The sequence below is a fragment of the Miniopterus natalensis genome, chromosome 13 (genome assembly GCF_054644295.1).
Source record: "Miniopterus natalensis isolate mMinNat1 chromosome 13, mMinNat1.hap1, whole genome shotgun sequence".
In the NCBI taxonomy this organism is placed as follows: domain Eukaryota; kingdom Metazoa; phylum Chordata; class Mammalia; order Chiroptera; family Miniopteridae; genus Miniopterus; species Miniopterus natalensis.
In genome coordinates, this window is record NC_142093.1 from 29,148,075 (window position 1) to 29,174,316 (window position 26,242).

The following is a 26,242-nucleotide window of genomic DNA, read 5'->3' on the forward strand; positions in this document are numbered from 1 at the left end:
GAGAAAGACAAATATCACATGATTTCACATATATGTGCAATCTAAAGAACTTAATAAACTGATGAACAAAATAGATTCAGTGACATGGAAGCATGGATCAGACTGACGAATCTCAGAGGGAAGGTGGGGGTGGGTGGGTGCGTGGGGAGAGATTAACCAAGGAATCTATATGCATATATGCATAACCCATGGACACAGACAATAGTGTGGTGAAGGCCTAGGGAGGGGAGTGGGTGTGGGGTGGAAGGGGTCAATGGGGGAAAAAAGGGACATCTCTAATATTTTGAATAAAAAAAAAGAAAAAAAAGAAGCTAACTTTTAAAAGGCAAGGCTGGCCAGCTAGTTTGGCTCAGTGGTTAGAGCGTTGGCCTGCGGAATAAAGGGTCCCAGGTTCAGTTCCACCAAGGGCATGTACCTTGGTTGCAGGCTCAATCCCTGGCCCCGGTCTGGGACCCGTGGGGGAGACAACCAATTGATGTGTCTCTCTCACATCGATGCCTCTCTCTCTCCCCCTTCCACTCTCTCTGAAAAAGCAATGGAAAAATATCCTCTGGTGAGGATAAAAATAAATAAATAAATAAAAAAAATAAATAAAAGGCAAGACTATGAACAGATTAACTTACAGAAGAGCAAATTCAAAAGGCTAACATTCAACCTAACTACTAACAAAGGACACAGGACTGGGAATAAGATATATACTGTCTCCTCTCCCTGACTGGCAAAGGTTAAAAATAATGATAGCAACACTGGCAAAGCTGCAGTGAGCCAAGCACACTCATATGATGCCTGCTGTAACATAAATCAGCATAGACTTTCAGGAGAGGAATTTGACACTATGTATGAAAACATTCTACTCATTTATCCAAGAAAATAATTTAAAATGCAACAACACTAGTAGTCATATCAGTAAAATATCAGAATCAACTTACATGTTCCAAAATATTACTGGGGGGGAGGGGACACTTACAAATATCATGATATAGCTAAATAAAATGAAATTCTACAGTCACCAACAATGTTTTAGTAACATAAAAATTCTTACAATAAATAAATAAAAGCAGGATACGAAACTGTTTATAGAAAGACCTCAATTATGTGTCAGATAAAGAAACCCACATACCTAAAGAAAAATCAATCAAATGTTAGCAGTCTCATATTCTCTGATGATGTGCAACGTTTTCTTCTTTTAAATCATTATTATCCAAATTTACTCCAGTAAACATAAAATAATTTCAAAGATTGGGAAAAAAAGCAAAGTTTATTTATGTGTAGAGCAGTTTCACATACCTTGGTGGCTGTTACTGATGTAGCCAAGTTTGTAGTTTTGGAAGAGGATCCATTAGAACTTGCTGGTGGTGTCTGCGCCACTACAGATTTACTGTTTGTACTGTTTGCTCCATTAGCAGCACTGGTGGAGTGGGAGAAAGTAAATTTGAAGCCACCAGAAGATGTCCTTTTGGGAAGGTTTTCCTTGTCTTCACTTTCTTTTGCTAAAGCGAAAGTAAAATTTTGAACCTATATCAGTAAATATTGCTAAGTCAAAGTATCTGAAAAGAAAAACTTATAAAACATTGTCTTTGCTTTATAAGAGCTAAAAGAGTAGAGAAGCATGACGTGTACAGTGATACGTCTTTATTAGTTGGAATCTTAGAAATCTCAGCATTAAAAAGGAACTTTAGAATCAAATAACAAGCCCTGGCTGGTGTGGCTCAGTTGAAAGGTTGCTGGTTCGAATCCCTGTCCGGGCACATACCCAGGTTGCAGGTTTGATCTCAGGTTAGGGTGCTTCCGGGAGGCAACCGATCAGTTTCTCTCTCACACCGATGTCTCTCTCTCTCTTACTCTCAAATCAATAAAACCATTAAAAAAAATAATCACATAACAAATCAGCCACCCTATGCTAGAATTCTACACTGCTGTATCTAGGACACTTACAAGGACACTTTAGTTGCTTCTTTCTTTGTCTCCCTGCAGCTTTCACCCACTGACTCTATACTTCTATGGTCCTATAAACACCTAATAATCCCCCACAAGCTAATATTTCAAATTCCTAAAGACAATGATATCAATCTTATTTCCTGAATATTCCATGTTCCTGTGTGGACATCTTTTATGAGACAGGTGTCTACCATCCTTTGACATCTGGTTGCTACTATTTTTTTTGTATTTGATTTTTAATTGGATACAGTAAGTTTGGCCTCACTGCCTCTTTCGAGAGTAGTCAGTCAGCACAGTGCCTGCAATGAGTAAAGGTAGACGAATATGGCTACTAAAAGGTGCCTATTCCTTAGGACATTTTAATAGGCTATTCGCTCCTGTAGGCTAAAATAAATGGAACTTAGGGCACTAATGAGTGGAAAATGAGTGAAGCTGAAAATAACAGTTTCAGGGAAAATGCAATAACTAATGAAACACTAACTAATAAGAAATACCTTTAGAAATCTCACATTCAAAATAAAAAACTTATCCAGGAAGTGCTTTTTCCTTTCAAGATACACATTTTTATTAAACATTTGGATGAGTACTCTAATATTGGTAATTACTCAGACCATAGAATTAAAGTGATTAGTTCTCTGGAAAGATGGGAAATTTTACTTTTATTTCTCTTGATATTATCTTTATAAAACTTTTGGGTGGGGGGATGTAGAAGGGAGTAAAGGAGGAATAGATGGTGATGGAAGCAGACTTGACCTGGGGTAGTGAATACACAATATAGTGTACAGATGATGAATTATAGAATTACACACCTGAAACCTATATAATTTTATTAACCAATGTCACCCCAATAAATTCAATAAAAAAAAAAAAAAAAATTTTACAATGATTTTAAAATTTCAAAGAGCAAATTTACTTTGCACTTAGTTTCCTGAGTAGTAAATGGCAGAGTGCTCTGGAACATGTCTACGGGTCTGTATGTTGTCTGTTATTACTGCAGATTTCAGAATAGAAAAGAAGCCACAGCTGTTCATAGAAGGCAAAGTGTAAGCAGACAATGCAATTTCTAAATAGCAAGGGAAGACGACTGTAAAATAGCAAGCTTCAGGAAAAACATGAAAATAAATGCCAAACAAATTTAGAAAAAGTGCAAAATATAAAAATTATGATTCAGCATAAAAATAACGTCTTTCATGCTTTTTATAAACAATGACCAGATCTTTACAAGGAAATGAATAATCTCTGTAAGAATTATAATAGGATGCACTATTCAAAAATGCAAACTTGCAATACCTTTCTTAGTTTCCATGAACTTCTCATAGCTGTCTGGGAAGTCATCTTCCGGCTTAGGCTTCTCCCCGGGCGCCGCGGCCGCCTTCCCTTCCTCCTCGTCGTCCTCGGTGAACCACATCTCCTCCTCCTCCTCCACGGCCTTGGCGTCCCTGCGGAACCTGTTGCTGCGCAGGATGGACGGCACGCTGTAAGGGAGGACCGCGGACACTGAGCGGCTGCAGTCAGTTCAAGGTGAAGTCTGAGAATAATTACTATACCCGAGGGGAGCTGAAACGATTTTACTGGGTAACATTTATATACTAAAAATTTATCTTGGAGTTTAGTTTTTCATATAAAACAATTTAGGGTAGGGAGGGTATCCCACCCTCTTACATATAATGCTGTCCTATCTAGTGATGGAAAGGAAATGCCTGGTAAATTTCAGCTCCAACTACGGACAATTTTGGACATGAATTTATAGGCTATAAATGCAATATACTTAAACAATACCTGTTCAGTTTCTGATTTTGTCTGTCTTTTTCTTGCTCATATTTAGTCTTCAATCCTTTGAATGTCTGAACATATTCAATCGATTCAAGTGCTTTATAAAAGTTTTCAACTATATGTGCAGTAAGAGACTTGATATCTTCCTGTATAAGCACAAAATTTAGATTTCAAATATAATACAATGCTTGTTAGGAGGGAAAACTTAAAAATAATTCCAAAACTGATCAAAAAAGGTTTTTCAAAATCACCTTCCAAAAATAAATGTTCTAGTTTCTTTATACATGAGCCAGGACTCCACAGAAAACTTGGAAAAAAGGAGAAGCAATTCACTGGAGCCCTTTTGGGGGATTATAAAGAACATTTTGAAAGTAAGTGGATGTAGTTTATGCCTTCTGTCTATTTTTACACTTACACAGCACATCACAATTTAAAAAGCATTTTCACGTACAATTTCACTTGATCCTCCTAATTATTATACTGATTTTACAGAGAAGGAAAACTGAGGCTCTGAGAGAAGTTGGATGGCCTGATCAAGAGCACAAGGCAAATTAGAAAGCGGATTTTGAAATTATATTTTAATAAACGTTAGGTACTACTTAATGACTTCTCATTTAACATGACATCCTATCTATCAAAATGGAATAAATTTTACCTAAAATATAAACATAGATTCCTCATACTATATTACATATACAGATCAGATAAACTATTAACTGGAATACTACTTGCTTATTCCCGTCTTCTAATGGTATAATCTTTGTGAAATAAACTGGTAGTAACAACTTCTCAATTCTAAATGAACCATTCTAAATGATCACTGCAATACAGGGGTACAAAGCAGGCTCATTATTAAAAATAATTGAAGTTGCGATTCAGGACTTTAATAGTAGTAAGAAATATACAGGCCACTTCTTTTAAAGATCCACCATAATCTGACTGCATAAAGGATTTTAAGTCTTTAAGTGAGTTTCCCTGGACATCTCAATTAAAAAAAAAAAATGCAGAGAAGGAAAATTAGAAATCTAGGTAAAATGGTCTAAAAGAAAAGTTAACCTTTGAGATTCAATGTACAATTATCAACCATTTCTATTTTCAGAAAAACAAACTCAATCACAGCAATAGGTAGGGGTTTGTGAACCCTATGACTTACTTTATTAGTATATCATCAAAAATTTTAAAGGAAAAAATGTAAAAGTTAATCTCTGATTCATCAGGACAGTGTACTGTGAATCTGGGTTGACACTTGGTGAGCTTGAGCTAGTTAACTACATTTCCTCTTTTCTAAGGCTAAGGACAGTACTTCTATCCTCTTCATTCTTTTGACTATCATACTCTTGGCAAGTGACCAATATTAGAAAAACAACCCAGCTGCTCAAATAATCTCCATATGAGAACAGTATGTCATCACTAGAAATCTGATTTGTAAGAAACATAAATAGAAAATGTATTTCTAGCTTTGACTTTCTTTTTTCAAGTTCTTTCTAACCATGTGGCTAGTTTCCCTGGTGGAATGATTTCGGTGTGTGAGAGAGGGCAAATTTATTCTATCAGTTCTATAGTTACGTCTTACCCGTTATTCATTTAGAGCTCTCTCCAGGTCTTTTTCTGACAAATCTTTTGTTGCCTGAAATTGAGCTGTAACATACTTCAAACCCTGACTGTGCTCCTAACCAAATAAATGTATGCTCTTGAATAGGTCATTTAATCACTTGGGTATCTCAAGTCCCTCACCTGTAAAATAAGGCAGAGTAGTCCATCTAACTCCCTGATCTCTTCAACTTAAAATTCCATGACATACTATTTTTATGCATTGCATATCAATGTCTAACAAAAGAATTATTTTCAACCTTTCTCTTCATTTTTAACACTACCCCTACAATCAATCAAAGACATCACATGAATGATATGCTTGACTGAAATGGCCACATATGACAAATTTGATCCTGAAACACTTGGCCAATAAATGGAAGATTACAGAATAAATATGGGTTAAAAGGATATGCTAAATTTCACAATTTAATGTTAACATCACTAAACATATAATTATTTTACTTTACTAAGAATCCTTTAATATAAACTTACCACTCTTATAAATTCAAATAACTCAATAACAGCTGAATTTAACAGATTGTACCGAGTTCCATTATCCAGAAGAGCATTTATAACCGGCTCAAAAAGATTTCCCTTGGTGATGTAACGATTGTAAAATTCATCTTTAAGGCCAATTATCCGCCTCATAAAACGAAGAGCACCTAATTAAAAATAATTCCAGGAATAAGTCAATGATCTTACTAATTTAATCATTATACAGATATTTTTACATAAAACAATGTACATGTTCTTCTAGAATAAAAACCAAAACTGTGCACTAAAAGGTTTTGAGAAAAATACAGGGGAAGAACACTTAAAACCTGTACAACTTTAGTAGCCAGAGCTAACAAAAAAACTCAGTAAATGGCAATTTGGAGATCTATCTAGGCAGGTTAGGTCCAGAACAAAGATTAAAAAATACACAAAAATCTCAAAACACAAATGTTGGTCATACTTAGAGCAGTGTGGGTGGATATGGAGACAATGAAGTGAAAGGCAGCTCAGAAGTAGTAGGGGGCTGTCATTAAGGTGGGCACAGGAGTGGTACAAACTGTCAAGAGCCAAGATAGCCTGCCTCTCTGGGGAAGGGAGCTGTGGAGGGAGGTGCTGCTTTAAAATTTTCTGAAAACATAGCCAAAGGGGTCACTTGCTGGGTTTTAACAGAGGGCTAAATGATTTTTACTTTTCACTATTTCAACTCTCTTTGCCTTGGAAAAATCAATACCACTTCCACATTATAACATCATTCTCTTGTTTACCGATTGCTTATGAACTATTTTACCTTCAGACTATGTTTGTAAAAAAACAATAGAGTAACAAATAAAATAGTACAATTTGGCTTTTCACATTTTATAATACTGAAAAAAATTTTCCTTTTAACTAGTCTTTTCCCTAGCTAAATAAAGCTAAACAAATTTTACAATGTTACTGCTAACATTACTAAAGACTGTATTTTAATCCCTTATTATTATTTTTATGTCTCTACTGATTTTTAGAGAGAGGAAGGGAGAGGGAGAGACAGACAGAAACATCAATGATAAGAGAGAATCATTGATCTGCTGCCTTCCCCATGCTCCCCACCAGGGATAGAGCCCACAATCCATCTCCTGGTTCACGGGTCAATGCTTAACCACTGAGCTACACTGGCCAGGCTAATCCCTTATTTTTATGTTTGTTCATTCTTTAACTTGTAACCTTTCCTCTAAGTAGTTTAAATTAATCTATTGATGCCAGTAACCAAATCTTTAAAAATATAAGATTTCCAATTTTATAAGTCATCTTTCATTTCAACCCTCTGTTGATGGATGGAAGTCATTAAAAGAAGTTGTGTGACTATTGAAAGAGGTTCTAAATATTATCTGAGAATAAAACAGAAACAGGACATATAAGGTAAAAACTTATGGTACCTGTAACACTAATCAAGTGTGGAGAGAAGTGCTTGACTTATCACATCACCTCTTTTTGTGGTGGGATAAGAAATAGTTTACTTAAGATGAAAAAGAATGAAGTATTAGCAAAGATGTGAGCAAATGGGCACTCTCATATACTGCTTGCTGGTGAATGAACTGACATGCAAGCAAAGCTATAGTTAGAAACCACAATGCTTTTAACAGTAGAAATCTTGAAGCAATATAAACATTTAAATACTGGAGATTCGTTCAATTATAATATATCCATAGAAATTGAACTATTCTACAGTAATGAAAAAGGACTAGTTATAGAAAACCAGACAGAAAAGCCTACCAGGAGAACCCTTCTTAAATTAATAAAAAATTTATATAAACGGAATCAGAATGAACTAGATTAATTTTTTAAGGTACTGTGAAAGAAAAAAATGTCCAAGAAGCAAGAACATTACAAATAAGAAAAGTGAGGGAGACCCTGGCTGGGTGGCTCAGTTGGTCGGAGTGTTGTCCCACACATCAAAGGGTTGAGGGATGGTCAGGGCGCATATGGAAGGCAATGAATGGACTGATTTCTCTCTCACATTGATGTCTCTCTTGCGCACTCTCCCCCTTCCTCTCTCTCAAATCAACAGACATACCCTTTGGTGAGGAAAAAAAAATAAATAAATAAAAAATAAATAATAAATAAAAGGTGAGGGGCACTTCACAGATATTAAACTTTACAGCAGAGAGAGACTATAACGGCACAAAAATAAACATCCCCTTTATTTCACCTGGTGAAATAAAAGAATAGACGGCCCAGAAATAAGACACAAGTATATATGATAACTTAGTGTATAACAAAAGCGATTATTTTAATTCAGTAAAGAAACTAGTTCATTTAATAAAGATGTTTGCACAACTGGCTATCCATTTAGAAGAGAACAAAGATAGATGCAAAAAAAAAAAATTCAGATGTATTACATATATAAATGTAAAACATAAAAATATTATTGAGAATTGAGGAAATTGAGAATATTTGTATAATCTTAGGACATAGGAGGCTTTCCTAAGAAAGACAAAAAACCCAAAAGCCATAAAAAGAAGAGATATATAAGAATTTTAAAATAATTATATGGAAAACAATACCATAAATAAAGATCAAAACAAAAGACAAATGAGACAGACATTTTCCCCAAAATGTGATAAAGTGGTAGTATCTCTAATATAAAAAGAGCTCTAAGAAAAAGATAACAGTTAATTCATAACAGATAAAATACAAAAGCACTAAAATAAAAAAAAAAAATGTTGTCAAGAAAAATGTAAATTAAAACACAAAGGAAATGGCACATTTTCCATCATCAGCTTGATAATATTTTTAAAAAAACCAGTAACACTCAGTGCTAGAAGAATGTCAAGTGCTTTAATCTTTTGGGAAAGAAATCCAGAGGCTATATATAAATATTTTATCCTGGCAATCCCATTATTGGGAATCTACCCTACGGAAAAAATCAACTAGTACATAAAAGATTTATAAACTAGACTACTTACTACAGTGTTGTTTGGAGTGGCAAAATACCAAAACAATTTTGTAACCCATGTATTAAAGAATGGTAAAGTAAATGTGGAAGAGCCACTCTAGGAAATGTTACTCAACTATGTTTAGGAAACAAAAATTGGTCCACACCATATCCAATGACCTAGAGTACTATTATGGGACTGAGAAGTGTGTTTAAGTATAATCCTGTTTTTGTAAAAATAAAAAAATGTGTGTGTGAATATGTTTATGTAAATTTGTACAAGTATGGAAAAACGAATAGACAAGAAATAGTGCAGGCAGTTAACAGTGGCTACTTTAAGGCCTTAAAAGTAAAGGAAGTAGCAGGGAGATTAACCTTTTCTCTACACATTAAGTTAATGCTTAAATTTAACTATAATTTTTATGCTAAGAAAAAAAGCCACAAAACTCTTTTTGTTTGGAAGGAGAAGGGAGCTTATCTATCTCTATTTGCAGGTGAAATTTTGAAGAGGAAAGAAAAACACATAGTTTGCCAAAAGTCAAAATTATTGCAAATATTTCTTACAAGTTCAATAAATAACCTGAGTTATACAAAAACATATCAAGGCCCCTATCTCAAAATATAAAGAGAGTCACTACTAAATGGCAGTTTGATGAAGCAGAGGTAAAAGATAGCAGGACTGGGTCTATTAGTGAAATGTTATCACTGCACAGGGTATTATCTCAGTTAAGCTAATTGAATCTAAATGTGAGAAAATGTGTGTGTATGGGTGAGGAAGCACTACGACCTATTCCTCTTATCCTTTAAATAAAAGATCAGTGCCTGGCCAGTGTGGCTAAGTGGTTGAGCATGGACCCATGAACCATGAGGTCACGGTTTGATTCCCAGTCAGGGCACATGCCTGGATTGCGGGCTCGATCCCCACTGTGTGTGTGGGGGGGGGAGGGGGGTGCAGGAGGCAGCTGATCAATGACTCTCATCATTGATGTTTCTATCTCTTCCTTCCTCTCTCTGAAATAAATGAAAACATATTTAGAAAATAAACATAAAAGATCAGTATTTCTCACAGTCATCTTTTTTTAAAAAATATATATATTTATTAATTTCAGAGAGAGGAAAGGAAAGGGGGAGAGAGAAATAGAAACATCAATGATGAGAGAGTCATTGATCGGCTGCCTAGCCCGTGCAACCCGGGCATGTCCCCTGACCAGGAATTAAACCCCGATCGCCTGGATCCTAGGTTGACGCTCAATTGCTGAGCCATGCCCGGCCAGGCTCTCATAGTCATCTCTTTCACAGCATATATACTGCTAAAAAATAAATTCACATGGGTAACTTTGGCTTTTATCTCTATAAAAAATGTTGTTCCTTTAAACATTTTAGTAGACTGTTCACTTAAATTGCTACTTACACAATGCCAGGAAAGTGTGCTTTGAATTCATCAAGACCAAGACTCTTCTTAGCAAATCCTTGTTCATAATATAGTTTTTTATGTGATATGTGTGATGCTCCACACAAAATGTGAGTAGTTCCAAAATTAAGGCAAGCAGCTGTGCTGTTTGGTAATTATCTGCAAAGAAAGTCATCACATGAAAATCAAATATTGCAATACATTTGAATAAAGCTTTTATCCCAGATTTTAGAGCAAAAGTAAAATTTTATTTCCTTCTCATTTTTATATCAATTAAAGAAGCTATATACATTTTTACTTTTTCATTAGGCAGACTCTCCAGAAGCACTGTCAGTTTCACCTACTAACTAGATACTTTTCTAAGGCTCCTGTATAAAATATTTAATAACTTTAAGAGGAAAAAAGAAACCTCAATAAAGATATACCAACATGATAATAAAACCCTCAATGTACTGAGATTTTCTTTAAGACATGCTTTAATGATTAATATTAATAAATCTATAAAAGGGCCCACAATAAAGATGAAGTACCTCAAACTTTTTGCCTAAAGTGGTGCAATGCAAAATTCCCAAGAAAAAATAATATGCTTTCTTTAAAGATATCTTTAAGGAAAGGATATTTTTGGCTACTTGAATATCAAGTGAAAACTGTTATATGAAGATTTTTTTTTTAAAACACTAATCTTTTTAACATCCAACCATAATATCCCTGAGAGGTCTACTGAAACGCACTAGCTTTATTCTCAAGTCTTTGGTTTATACATTCGTGGAATGATTTCAAGCTGCTTCCTGAGCATCAAAATTGAATATAATTGAAGAGCTAGTATAGGTAATTACCTACACCTATTATAAATGTTTTAGATTAGGAAATATTAAACTGTGAGCAATTTATGGAATCACAGTCCTATAGAATAGAAAAAAATAACTGACATCATGTAGTACAACTATTTTATTTTTCAAGAAGATGATACACAAATATTTTGTGGAACTATGTTTCTATTAGGAATAAATTAACATTCTTTTTAATAACAGAACAACCATTAAATATACAAAATACAATTCTGGTATTTCAAAGATCTTTTCTACTTTAAATCAAGTAAAGAGTTTTAGTTGCTCCAGACAGATTACAGCAAACACTTGAACTAGTCCCTTACAAATAAAAACAAACTCATTTAATTTCTCAATTCTAAAATTTTATATATAAAAGATTTTGCAACAATGACCTACAGTGTTAATTAAATGTCTTATTTTCACTTTCCCAAGTTAGGACATGAAATTAGTTATCCAATATCTGAACTGTCTCCTTACTTGAAACTGGTTTTCCTAGAGCTTTGATGAACCCAGTTGAAGAGAAAGGATGCTGGGTACACAAAGGCATATTTTCTATACTACCAGGCCCATACCTGGTATGCATGTTACAAGTAAAAACAACACTTTACACTCAAATTCACAAATAAAACTTAAACATAAGACTGTATGAATGCTAATTCCTAACTAATTGGTCTTAGTTTACTAAATTTCAAAACAAGCATGAACTAAATCATCAATGTTCAGACGCTTCTCAAAAAATATCAGAAAATAAGTTCTAAATCTAGAGAAAAAACACAAAAACAAAATTCAAAATAGTTTTCCAGTTTTTACATTGGAGAAAGTGGACTATTTTCTTTGTAATAAAGAAAAAAGTGAACGTATTTTTGTATTCTGTTTTTGTTGAAAATATGCCTTTCTTAACCTTGTACAAATGTATTGTACCCTGAGTAGAAAAAAGTTTACTATTTGCATTAAGTTCATAAAATAAAAATTTATACTTACCAGGACAAATCGTGCTGTTTTTGTTAGATCCAACTATATTATCTAATAAAAAAAAATTAAAATCAGTTACTTCAGTAATAATATCCCATATTTCCCTGGCATTACAATATATAAAGCACATCTTTGATCATAATTTCATTTTACCCACATAATAACCACCAAGAATTAGTTGCTTCAGTCAAATATCATACTTCTATCTGCCATCTTTTACAGAATTTGGTACAGATGACAAGTTATTAAAAGGCAATATCATAAATGTTCTGATAAAAAATGAGATTACAACCAGAGAAGACTGATATATCATCTTTTATCTTCACTCAGTCATCCTCCACCAATCTAAATATGTCTCTCCATATAGATAATTCTTAAATTTTATAACAACACAAATGGTAACAATAGATGCTTCATGCTTTGAATTTTTTAAAAGACAAAATAAGTGGAACATTTTAAGTAAGTTCCAATTTCTTGGCACACATCATAGGGCATATTTGTGTAGAGAAATATAAGGATGTATATTGCAGCACTGTTTGTAACAGCAAAAAGCTAGAAACAAATGTACATTAGAAGCAGAATGGCTGAATTACAGCATACTCATACAAGAGAATACTACATAAGAATTAAAAATAAATAAGAACTCTAGGAATCAATAAAGAGACTTCTCAAAAAAAGCAGTGGGGCCCTGGCAGGTGGCTCGGGCACACCAAAAATGTTGTGGGCTCAATTCCTGGTCAGGGCACAAACCTAAAGTTTCAGGTTCAATCCCAGGTTGGGGTGTGTACAGGAGGCAACCGACTGATGTTTCTCTCTTTCTCCTCCTTCCTCTCTCTCTCTAATGCATTATACATATTATAATAAAATAAAGGAACATAGGGGTGATAAATTCCAAATTCAGCATTCTTTGAGGGATGGAGGTGGGTAGGGTGGAATGAGAATGGGAGAGCTAATAGGAAATACATGGACGTCTGTTAAACTATTATCTAAGTATTTCTGTATGCTAGAGTGTTTTAAATTAAATGTTAAAACTGCATTTATTTTCATTTATATACATGGAACCATTCTGCAATAAAATGTTTTATGATGTTTTACCCATTCAGCTTTACATTTCTGAGAACTAGTCAGATGACAATCAATATTCAATTACTCTAACAGCTATATAGTATTCCATTATATGCATATGCCACACTTTAACTTTCCTACCATGAATAATGCAACAACATTCTTGTACTTGTCATGCTTATGCACAAACCCTCCCTAGGATATATACTCAGAAAGAGAGTTGAGATATTATGTGGGTGTGCCCATTCTACAACTTTATTAGTTTAGTATACATTCTCTTAAGTGACTCAATAAATTAACCAACAGTCGCAGAGAATATGTCCTACACATATCTCCCTTCACAAGTTGAGTTTTATTCTGATCAGAGTCAATTCTTTGTTTATGCTAGTTATATTTGGTAGCATGATTACATTCTTTAAATATTGCAGACTGATGAAATACAGATTTACAAAATACAGAAAGATAATACAGGAACTACCTAAAACTATACAGTAAGATTCTATACTCAGACTGTTTAAAAAATATCTTTAGGTTTTCACTCTAATAAACTGAAACCAGAAATATTAGCTGATGAATTATGGGTATAGTTTATACAAGAAAGACAGTATGGAAACACAATAAAAAACACATTGGAAAAAAAAGGCCTTGAGCTTGTACAAAAAAAAATTGGCAAATAAGTTAACATTTAGAGTAAAATGCTTATAAAGAATTTATTTTCATTTGCTCTCTGCTTTAATCACATCAGCTCGATTAACCCATCAGCTTCTGATCCTTACGTTGTGAAATCAGAAAACTTACTGTGCTGCCAAAATGATGGTATCCTTGACTTTTCAAATATAGGCAATAATCTGTCTGCTCTTATTCTAGAGATCAACTCTAACAACTTTGGGAACAATTTCCGTTTTCTACTAAGTGTTTACATCTCTTCCTCAAGGTGTAATACTTTTTGCCACATTTCTGCCACAGACAGAAATAAGGAAAATCATGATTTTATACTGCAGTTTAGATCTTTCAGTAGTAATTTCCCTGTCATATAAATAACTAAGTAAACCGCCTGTTAATTATAATACTTATTTCACTCTTTATAGAAACAGAAATCATAGGCTGATAAGTAAGAGACCCTACCCTTTTCACATTTGTCTTCTGAAGTATTGGTCAAAAGCGGTGCTGTGAGGACATGCATACAATGGTTGTAGAAGAAATTCAGAAATTCACTTTTTTCAGTTTTCTGAAACATACAGAATTTAAAAAGTACTTTATTACCTTTATAATTAATAAGACATCGTCCAGAATTAGCAGTGTAAAGAAAAAAAAGAATTAGCAATGTGGGTCATACACAAACAACAGATACTTTAAGATACCGTGAAAGAACCAAAAAACCAATTATATTCATCTTAATCTTACTTGTGCAGAATTTAAAAATCAAATCTGTTTAATATTACAAATAAAAATGAAAGGGATAAAAAGATCAGATAGTATGAAAAAGTTGTTTTTAGGAAATTATTCAGAGCAATTCTTTTCAGATATGCTATGATCTGAAATGCAATGAAGAATCTATTAGGCAGTGTAAGAGCAACTAAACTGCTTAAAAGTGATACCCAGATTTCACAATGTATCCAAATTTGAAAACCCAACAAATTGATTTATCCATCCATTAGAAACAGAATATAATTTAGATCTATTTTTAAAATTAAAAAAAATCTTATTATTTAGAAATTTGGAAAATAATGCCTTTTGAGTTTATGGGCTACTACTTTTTTATACAACTGGTTCTATATATTTGTATATAATTTAAAAATAATATACATGTTCTCTAAATATGAGGGAATTTTATAAAGAAAAACTATCCCACTATTAATATTTGGGGATAGTTCCTTAAATCAATTTTTTAATGACTTCCTTTACTAGGTAGTTGAGACCATTCAGTACATATTTTTTCCTTTTTTATTATAATAAAAAAAAAAAAGCTTACCATTTAACCATTATTGTTTACAGTTCAATAGTGTTAAGTATATTCACATTGTTGTATATTAATTTTTAAGAAGTTAGCCCTGGCTGATGTGGCTCAGCAGTCAGACCATTGGCCTGTGCACCAAAGGGTCTTGGGTTTGATACCTGGTTAAGGGCACATACCTGGGTTGTAGGTTTGATCCCCAGTCCTGGTTGGGTGCATGCAGGAGGCAACCAATTGATGTGGTTTTTTTCCTCTCTCTCTTGCACTCCCTTTCCCCCTTCCTCTCTCTCTAAAAATCAATGGAAAAAAATATCCTTCGGTGAGGATTAACAGAAAAACAAAAAAGAAGTTAACTTAGTTAACTTACAGGAGCCAAGGGTCATAAACAGAAGTGCTAACATTTCACTAAGATTTTACAGATTACAAGATTGTATTTTGCTCCAAGTGAACTGCTATAGGAATACCACTGCTACTTGAATACCAAGTATACAAATACTTAAGTATTTATTGTTTTTCAAAATTGTACACATTTTCAAAAATTTTATATTTACATATAATTTATATAAAAAACATCTACAACTGACTAGATCAAAACTTTTTTTTTAACCTCACAGTAATTTCTTACATTAGTTGTAGCCAGCATGTTCTCTGGATCAATCAGAGTACGAAGAAGTCCCATTAACTGAACAGCACCTCCTAGCTCAGGATCAGTATCACAGATCATTTGTTCAATTACTACATTAATGAGAAGGATATCCTGAAAGAAAATGTTTCCATTAGACCTGGTTTAGAAATATGACAAATATACCAGCTGAAAGAACAAAATCAGAATCACAAAGAAAACCCCCCAAAGAATATATTAACTTATTTAAGCTCTTTTCTTCCTAATCTTTTTCAAAGTTCTATAAACACAATAGAGGAAAAAAAAATCCACTTAAAAAGAAAAGTAGAGCATGCTACAGCTTACAATACCATTAGTATAGGGAAGCGGAAAATAAAATCATTTACCAGTGATTCTTGTTGAGTGGAGGTTCTAACGGATTCTCATTCTAGATTTCAGTGTCAAGTATGAATTTAGAAGTTGATTAAACAAGCAATATTGCACATCACATGAACCCCCAAAACACAATTTGTCTCAGCTTCTAACTGGAAGATCCTTTCTAGCAAAATAATGAGAAAAAAATAACCCAGTACACAGTTCTCCAAAGGAGGTGAGTGTACCCATATGTGTTATATAATGATCTAAGGCCAAATAGAGTTTCTGGTATATTAGCAACATGCTCTTGGGTCTTAATTAATATACAGAGCTACAAAGTGGCTTGTAGTTACAAAATTTGTCTTCTGCTTATATTTTTAAAGTAGAAATCTTGAGCATTAAATTAGGATACAAAATGATTATTCATATCAAAAAGTTCTGACATCAATTCAGTGGATTTGAAAATATGTTTATTACTGAGGGAAGAAAGGTAGTTCTGAAGATGAAAAAAGGGTATTGTATGGAATGAAGACAGATATCTTAAATTGGGAGAATTCTGGAAAGTAATAAATAGAAAGCTTCAGTATAAAGCACTTTTTGTTATTATTTTGTTTTGCTAGCCCTTCACAAACAATACACTGTTATCCAAAAATAATATATCCCTGTGAATTGTTTGCTTGTGAACTTAATGCAATAAAAGAACCAATAAAACCAAATCATAGCAACATAACTGCTTAAAATTAGAATACTATCCTCTACCATGTTTCAAATAGCAACATTTGAGTGAGTTTAACTACAGTTTCTAGGAGGTATTTCAATGCTTTAGTTACTTCTAAATCAAGGTTTTAGAGAAATGATATTCCTACTGGTTTTATCACACTCAAACCTCATACTATTCTTAGAAGCAAATACTTTTGTTTTAAAAGTATATTTAAGTGGGCTTAAGAATTTTGTTATATTGTGAAAAATAATTAGCAACAAAGGGGAAGTTCTGGGTACCTACACATGGAGTTCGGAGATTATCCAGGTTAAGAGCTGGTATCTCTATTTTCTGATTGGGAAAGATAGAGAACATACTTTATTTCATTGCTTCTGAGACAGATTTCTTAAAAATTTTAACTTCTTAATATTGAGATACATTTTCTAATCTATGGAATTAGACAGTTACTATTAGCCCAGTGGCAATAATGCATCATAAAGTTATATGAAAAAATTTTCACTGACACTTTCTAGTAAGATCAAGAAAACATTAGCATTCTGTATATCTTAGATTCCATAAATGTAGAAAGTAAGAGAAAGAAAGAATGGCAAGGGCAGGAAGAATATTCTGAAGTAGAATAAAAATAGCTGTTGATGTTGGGGAAACATTTCCAATTTTTGTTTTTTTTAAAAATAGAAGTGTAATAATTTAAAAAAAAAGGTCATGCACATGAAATTTACTCTGCAGCAACTTGAATGAAGGCTACAAATATTATAGAATAGTTCTTCCAACCCATTCTCACAAGTTAGAAGAAAGCAACAATAGTTCCTCAAATTTGACAGAACTTTAATGGTCCAATTCCTCACATTTGTGAAATGGCAAAATGGCCCAGACAAAGAAATCTGAAACACTTTTTTTAAAGTTGATGGAATTTCTTGATACAGTGCATTGAAGGAAATGTTACTTCTGTACTATTCCTGAGACAAAGAAATAACCTAAAGTGAATCATGAGCAAACATCAGACAAATCCAAATTGTTGACACTAGACCAGAAACGTTTCATTTTTGTCTAGGCTAAAGAGGGCATTATTGGGACAGCTGACAAAATCTGAAATTAGGACTGTAGTTAAATAAAGTAAAAATGTTAATTTCCTAATTTTGATAATTATAGTGTGGTTATGTATGTAGAGTTTTTAGTTGACACTGAAGTAAATATGGGTAAAGGGATATTGTGCCATCATTTCTGTACCTTCTTCTTCAATGGTTCAGAAAAAAAAATATATATGTAAAAGTGTATATACAAATACCGAGCAAAGAAAGAGAATGATAAAGCAAATGGGAGACAAAATGTTAATAATTGGGGAATCTGGGTGAAGTGTATGTGGGAGTTCTTTGTACTATTATAACTTTTCCGTTAATTTAAAATTACCTCAAAATAAAAAGTTAAAAAAAAGGATGCAGTTTTAAGAAATAAAATGTGACATTGTTCAATACAAATGAATTTATTCCTAAGTGAGAAATACACTGAAAATACTTGCCAAAATAAGCAGTTCAGTAATAGCTGTATTACTTATCCAGTCAGATTCTAAAATAAGTTTTACTGGATGTTTCAAAGGCCATTAGCATAAAAATCTGTGAAATCTGTGGCATAACAAAAAAGACAGCAATTACTGCTAAATCTACCCTTACAGCTTGGATAGAAATAATGACTACAGTAAAAAATGTTAATATTTCCTACTGTCCCAAAACACGTTAATATCGCTATCAATGATCCTAAAATCAACTCTGTTCCATACTGTTAGAAAGAACTTGAGTCTGAATGCTGTGCATTTATTTTAAAAGAACATCAAAATATCAACTGCCCACTGAATACACATGGAAGTTATTTCTTTTTTCTTTTTAAAGGTTGCCACCAACCCAATATAGAATTCAGCATGTAGGATCCTTTATTTTGAAAATTAAAAAAAATTATTTATCCTCTTTTACTGGCTAAGAATTATTTTGAGGCAACAAAAAATTCAAATTATAAAATTGTTAAATATCAGAAAACTCAAGGAAATGAAAGGCTTTGAAGACTGTGATTGTAAGAAAAAGAAAAACTGTAGTTAAAAATCAGTAACTGCTTCTCTAAGTTTCATGCATCAGTTAAATGTAAACAAGAAAATAATTCTACAAACTAAATGAACAAACAAAATTGAGACAGAATCACAGATACAGAGAATAGACTGATATGGTTGCCAGGGAGGGGTTGGGGGACTGGTTGAAAAGGTGAAGGAGTTAAGAAGTACAAATTGGTAGTTACAATACTCACAGGGATGTCAAGTATAGCACAGGGAACACAGTCAATAATATTGCAGTAACTATGCATGGTGCCAGGTGGGTACTGGAAATAGTGGGGGAATACTATGGAAAGTATATGACTGTCTAGCCACTATACTGCACAAATGAAACTAATGCAAAATAATACTGAACGTAAACTGTAATTGAAAAATTAAAAAACAAAATAGTTCTAATGAAAACAGAAAGTTAAAATTCTTTTTTTGTTTCTTTATTAATCTGTTCCTGAGGATATTTTTTCCATTGATTTCTTGAGAGAGTGGAAGGGAGGGGAAGAGGGACGGGGAGAGGAAGGAGGAGGGAGAGAAAGAGAAAGAGAGAAACATCAATGTGAGAGAGACACATCAATTGGTTGCCTCCAGCACACCCCCAACTAGGGCCAGGGATTGTACCTGTGACCCAGGTAGGTGCCCTTGACCTAGAATTGAACCCCAGATCCTTTAGTCCAAGGGCTGACACTCTAACCACTGAGCAAAACCAGCCAAGGGTGAAAGTTAAGAATTCTTAAAGTTAGTTGCTTACTCTTCTTATGGTCTGAGAGATTTTTAGGATGAATACCTTTAGTCATACTCATCACAAAGGATGGAACACTGAGTATTAATTTCAAAATTACCTTTTATAAAGGATGTCACTAAGATAATATCAACAATGAGATAAACTCGGCGTTTATTTCTTTAATGTCAGATTAGCATTACTTGGGTTAAAAAAAAAATCTTAAAATACTTAACACAAAATATGTCTTCTATTTCTTTTCTACCATTTAAACTATACCATTACCCCACACTGATTCTAAATAAAACTGCTTTAAAAAGAAACTGGAAATATCTATGAAAAACAGACATAAAAATCTAAGTTAAGAGATCAAAACATATAAAACAGCTGTAGTTTAATTTAATAATAACTCATACAAGGGTCAAATTAACATTGGAATTAAAAACCTTTAAGAAAGGACATCATAATATTTTAGTTATTTTTCCACTTAACACTAAAATACATTTAATATAAGAAAGTATTTAAAATGATAGCTATATGTTTATTTTATCTTAAAAGTAGTATAAGGGGAAAGTGTAAATATTTCTGTAGTGGGGAAACACAACATTGCTCTCATTATTAAACATTCATCCCCACTTAAAAAAAAATACACATCTGAACATAGTGAAAGTAACTTATTAGTTATACTAGGTAAGTGCCTGACCTCTGAGGCTTGAAATGATATTTCATTAGCACTTGAAACATTTAAGACCGGCATGTAAGAATCTGATTCTATGAAAATCTATTTATCTCAATCTCAATACTAGCTTGAGTATCTTTTTTTTTCAAACAGTCAATCCAATTGCCAACTGAATACAATGCAAATCAATTGGTACATATTCTGGGCCTTCCAAAGACACAAATTATCAGAAATCTATTATTTTGCTTCATAAAATATTAAGATAATGGCCATACTTTTTCTCTCAATAGTTTGCAAACACTACTCTACAGGTAATTCACATAGAACCAGAGCATTATTACTTACATCATCACTCTGCTGGGCTTCTTGCATTACAAACTCCCGGACCATGGATGGACTAAACTCTACTAGGTAAGAAAATATATCTGTAGCAGCTGATCTGACTTGCAAATCATCCATGCCCTGATAAAAGGAAAATTAGGTTACTTAGAGACTGTTAACAAATGCTATGCTTGTGTTTTTCTTTTTCCCAAATCTATGTACACCCTCAACTTTTCGGATTTAATTGTACAGGAATCAAAATATATAACCTCTCTATCCTTTTCTTCCTTTCCTTTTACAAACATTAAAAACTTTTAGGCAGCTCAATGATTAGTTTCTGCCAGTTTTTACCACCACAAAAATAAATACTTAGAGAATTTAAATACAAGAATTACCACAGGGCTATAAAGCAATGCTTTACAAATGCTGTAACAAAATGTTGGGTTCTTTTGGAGGGGAGTTGAGGGGAAGAATTCTTGATTTAAACATATTCAAAATTGTGAATGATGTCTCCCACTGAAGTCTTTAAAACCTTCCAGAACCTGTCTTTGGCCCTGGATTTGCCAGTTACTTTACACCTTAGTAACTGATTCTCTCTTATGATTCTCCTAATAGAGGATGCTTTGGAAAACACTTTGGGTATTTTTACTCTTTTTCACAACTTAGTTTTCTAAGGTAGTGATTCTGAAGGCTTTTCCCCTTTCAATACAGGAAGAATACATGATTCGTAACTTACAAAATCTTTAGGTTATTCTGAAAACATCCTATGACTCAGCAGTTCTCAAAGTGTGGTCCAGGGAATTTTGGCAAGGAGTCTCAGACTCTTTTCAGGAAGTGCAAGAGATTAAAACTACTTTCATAATAATAAATAATACTTGGGCATTTAATGGCCTTTTTCACTCTCAGTCTATCATAAATATAGTTGGTTTTTCAAGAGGCTACATGACATGTGATATCACAACAAATTAAATGCAGAAGCTGCTATGAGACTCAAGCTATTTTCTACTAAGCCAGACATTAAAAGGATTGGCAAAAAATATGAAACAGGCTCTGGCCAGGCAGCTCCGTTGGTTAGAGCGTTGTCTGGATAAGCCAAGATCAGGGCACATACAAGAATCAACCAATGAATGCATATTAAGTGGAACAACAAATCAGTGTTTCTCTGCCTCTGTCTGTCTCTTTCTCTTTTAAATAAATCAATAAATTTTAAAAATTGTTTAAAAAATATGAAATAATGCCATTCTTTCCACTAACTATTGTTTTACTTTGGAAAAATTATTTTTTTCATAAAAGTTATATAAATACTTTAAAATTTTCTCAATTTTAATTTTTCATATAATAAATACCAATAGATAAAATTCATAAACAAAAGCATGAAAACCATTGCCCTAATACCGTATTTCAGCATGAGCCCCTTTGATTCAGCCTGCCCTCACTCTATCACTGGTCTAAAAAGGAAAGACGTTTTATTAGCTTCTATGAAATATCCTTAATATTGTTACAGAACATACAGTCTTATAAAGACATGCGGGATTTTTATTCATCTGAAGCCATTTTATATGCAAGTGATTACATATTAATATTATAAATTTAAGTTAATAAAAATATGAAGATTGAAAACACTCTTGTATAACTCACTATCAAGAGAATCATAACTTAAATTATAAAATTCAATATGCATTACTATAATAAATACTTTGTATCCATGATATAAATTTATTATAAATTCACAATTTTAAAAACATGAAGAAAAGCTATACAATTACCATTACAATTTCAAGAGCAGGAAGAATCCCCAATTTTGCCAAAGTTTTGAAAAATGCATCCCTGTTTTGAGGTTGTAATGTCTGAGAAAATGTGCAAAATTCCTTGAAAAAATTCACCTGTAATGTTAGAAAGTACAGTGAGACATTGACACACATAGAAGTAAATTTAAAGCACACCATAATGTGATCAACAACAGTGTGGCATTCACCCTTCTGAAGAACCTTGACTTTTCAGGGTATCCTGACTCCTTAAAACTTACATCAAAGAACATATTAGAAGCTAAAATCCCATTAAAAGTAAACCTTGCATTCAGCAATTACCTCTCTAAAGACATTATGGTGTACACGTTATACATGGAGCCTCAGAGGGCATGCATATACTTATATATGTTATTCTCTATTTCTGATTAAGTTGTAAAAATGCCATGTAAGACAGATATTTTGAATTAGAGCACACATTTTCACAGAAGCCATGCTATAATAAACAGTGGACAGGTTTCTAGGGAGCCCTCAAAAGTATGACTCAGGTTTTAAGAATTGGAAAGGACACTACAGATTCCCTAGTCTAAAGGGCTAGAATATTGGGTAGGCTATTAATAACTGCACCAAAAGCGACTTGGCTGATTTTAAGTCAGCAATCTTTCATTACTTCTTAAAACCCAAATATCTAATTATAATTTTGAAAAATTGATAAACTGCTGATAAACAGCAATCACTACTCTCTTCCCCCAAGGCAAAGTTTATATATCAAAAAAGTGATAATAAACACATTTGTAAGAAAAAAAAATTTCCAAGAAGCAATTATCTAATTCATTTATTTAAGAAGCATTCTCCTTACTATTTCTTTAAAAAGAAAAGCATTTCCATAATGTATCTACAACCAAGAAAATGTGTGAGTTTGTAGTTCTGTCTTAACATAAACCACCTATCTGATTTTGGGATTTATAAGGAACACAATTTCCCTTACGGAAGGGGGACACATCAAAATTTCTTAAGAAATTTCTAAAATATATAAAACAACTTGAAGAAACAGAATAATTACTTATAGTGTAATTTCACATCTTTCATCTCATACTCTAATTGTAAAAAATTCTCTTTTAAGTTAACAAATTCAATATTAAAATCCTGTATGCCAAATGAGTAAGTGCTCTTTTTAAGGGTTTAAATTTCAAGAATAAATAACTTACCAATTCACGCCGTTTGTCATCATCTGTAGCCTCATCTGTTAATTGTGCAAATACTTCAGACAAAAACTTCTCATCTTCCTACATGAGAAAAAAATGTTAATTTTTAAACTAACATTAATTACTATGAAATATTAAAGGCATAAATTATACTCATTTTTATGATATAATAATTCCAGGATATATTCATGTTATAATTTTCAAAACTTGACTATACCATTCATTATTAGTTATATATACATTTAACCAGAAACTTCAATTATAAAGAACTCTTTGGAAAACAAAAATATTCTAGAAGTCATCCATAAACACTCATTTGCTTTAACTCAGAACCTCTTTAGCTCCCCCTCAGGGTGTATTTACTCTTTAATTTAAACATAATTCAGGTGAGTTTACAGATTTCATTGTCAGTCCATAGCAGATTAAACAATATAGTTTTTTGGTGTGCTGCAGAATTTTAGTAATTAGTTTATATGTGCCATGAGATGAAAGAGACTGAAAATTGCTGGTGTAGAGTCTCACATGTTCCATGGTCCCCAAGGATACCACTAAACAAGGAAACGCTACAATAACTGCTTTTCATACTGATGAGATGAAAAAGATTGAAAATCACTGGCGGAATCTTACAACTAAATGACAAAACATTACAATAAATGCTTTGCATAGTGAACCCATTCACCTTTTTTAGAATTAGATCAGGCTTTAAGAGATTACCTAGAGACTGCCTAGTCCAATTTTAAATTTCGTAAGAATGAGTTCCAAAGAGTGGACTTACCTGAGGCTAGCTAGTGACAGAGATAGATTTATAATCCAAGTCTCTTGCATAATGAGGTTTTCGTCACTCCTACCCAATAAAATGAACTACAGAATAGATCCCTAAGTAGTTCAAAGTTATGAAATAAACGAAAGCAACACACATACATACACACACACACTAGAATGGGACAAATCTAATAAGATAACATTTAATATGTTCTGTGTTTTTTTAAAATATATCTTTATTGATTTCAGAGAGAGAAAGGGAGAGGGAGAGAAATATCAATGACAAGAGAGTCCTCACTGATAGGCTGCCCCCGACTGGGGACTGAGCCCGCAACACAGGCATGTGCCCTGACAGTCAATCGAACCTCATCTCCTGGATCCTAGGCCGATGCAAAACCGCTGAGCCACACCTGGCCGGGCATAAGATAACATTTAATATTGTAAATCCTATACTTGAGGCCAACGCCTCTAAAACAAAATGAAGAACCATATGTTTACCATTAGTCGTTTTCACAAAGATTTTACATATTTAATTAGTTATCGGAATGAATGGCTAAACATTTCTTTTTCACTGCTGAAATCTTGATATATGCAAAATATGTCAAAAAGAACTAAATCGCTGATCTTACTGGATTTGTTTTTAGCTCAACTCTTATCTATGGAACAGTGGAATTACATGTAATATGTTTAAAATGTCAACATTTAAGAGACCTGTCCTCCATCATTTCTAGAGAAGGAAGAAGTTACAACTTCTTGTTCTGAAAAAGATCTTAATCTGTAGCTGTTCACGTGGACATAACTTCATTTTATTGGCTTTTAGGAATTTAATTTGCAAACATTTTAAGGTATATTTCTCAATTCTGGGAACAAGGAATTTTGAACTTCAATTAGCTAGAAAAGTTCAGGTCAACAAAAATCTATGCCTCTATCATGCTAAAGGCAATCTCAACATATATTAGAGTATATTCTAGGAGCCAGTGACCACACTAAATAATTTCTCCGTTACTTAACCTAAGTTAATCTAGGAGTTATGTACTTTTACACTACCTCATTTTGGCCCAGTTAGCTAAAATTCTTACATTCACTTGCCTTGTGTAACTCATGTAACAGCAGGTTAATACTCATTTAAGAAGCTACAGATATGTATACTAATTAGCCAGAAGGGTTATCTGGAAACACCGAATACCTAGCCACAAAATTTTTACATGGAAATCTTAGAGTTGAGTTGTAGGAAATGAGACTTTAGAGGTCAACAGCCATAAGCTTAATTATTTTCTTCTCATACACTGTTGGAAGCAGAATTCTGCATCATGGCTGGTACATAAGAGATAAGTGGTAAGCCCTAAACAACAGGTAATTTACAGTATCTGGCTATTTTATTAAATGCATCTCATGGACCAGAAATGAAGATTTTCCTTTTTTAAAGCTATACTTGATTTATATAATTATAGCCTTCACAAACAAACCTGTGAAAACATATATAAAATGACAAAGTGTTACAAATATTTATAAATTAGTTTGTGTAATTTATTTTTTTAAATCATAAAAGAGCATTGACTTACGGTTTTGGCAAACCTTCTGAAGTCAAAAGCAGTCATTTGAAATTCACAATGCAGCTTCTGTCACTGGGTTCTTTTACGTAAACTATATTGACTGTGGGCCCATTTCCTGACTTTTTTTTCTGTCAGGAAGTGAAATGGGAACCTGAATTGTACAGTATGATTTTTAAAAAGCAGGTCCCATATATTGTAAATGAAATGTAATGTATAGGTCTAACTTCCCTCACACTTTTACGGTAGAACAACGAAAAACTGCTGGGTGAAAGAATGATCTGGAGAATGAAATACTATATGAAAAGTAAAGTAACAATAATAGAAAGTTGAATAATGGTTGGAAGTGTCATAAAATGGAATCTTATAACTAAATACTAAGTCAGAGATTCTCAATTTTTTGGTCTCAGGACCCCTTTAAACTCTTAAAACTTACTGAGGGGCCCAAAGAGCTTTTATTATGTGGGTTATGTTTATCAATTCTTACATACTTAAAACCAAGACATTCAAAAATATTTATTAATTCATTTAAAA

At 33.0% G+C, this 26,242-nt stretch overlaps 1 protein-coding gene across 2 annotated transcripts in view; it reads right to left on the reverse strand.

The window, feature by feature from the left end:
* Positions 1-26,242, reverse strand: part of PPP4R3B (protein phosphatase 4 regulatory subunit 3B) — a 45,499-nt gene that overhangs the window by 4,016 nt on the left and 15,241 nt on the right. Inside the window, exons 5-16 of one of the 2 annotated variants that reach the window (XM_016222145.2) lie at positions 23,400-23,477; positions 22,213-22,329; positions 20,471-20,587; positions 16,922-16,969; positions 15,568-15,699; positions 14,114-14,216; positions 11,933-11,974; positions 10,122-10,280; positions 5,797-5,966; positions 3,718-3,857; positions 3,229-3,413; positions 1,288-1,490 (exon numbers count right to left, since the gene is read on the reverse strand). In XM_016222145.2, coding sequence (XP_016077631.1) covers positions 1,288-1,490; positions 3,229-3,413; positions 3,718-3,857; positions 5,797-5,966; positions 10,122-10,280; positions 11,933-11,974; positions 14,114-14,216; positions 15,568-15,699; positions 16,922-16,969; positions 20,471-20,587; positions 22,213-22,329; positions 23,400-23,477 — 1,494 coding nt within the window. The remainder of the gene's footprint in view (positions 1-1,287; positions 1,491-3,228; positions 3,414-3,717; positions 3,858-5,796; positions 5,967-10,121; positions 10,281-11,932; positions 11,975-14,113; positions 14,217-15,567; positions 15,700-16,921; positions 16,970-20,470; positions 20,588-22,212; positions 22,330-23,399; positions 23,478-26,242) is intronic. The other variant, XM_016222146.2, reaches the window with a different exon arrangement.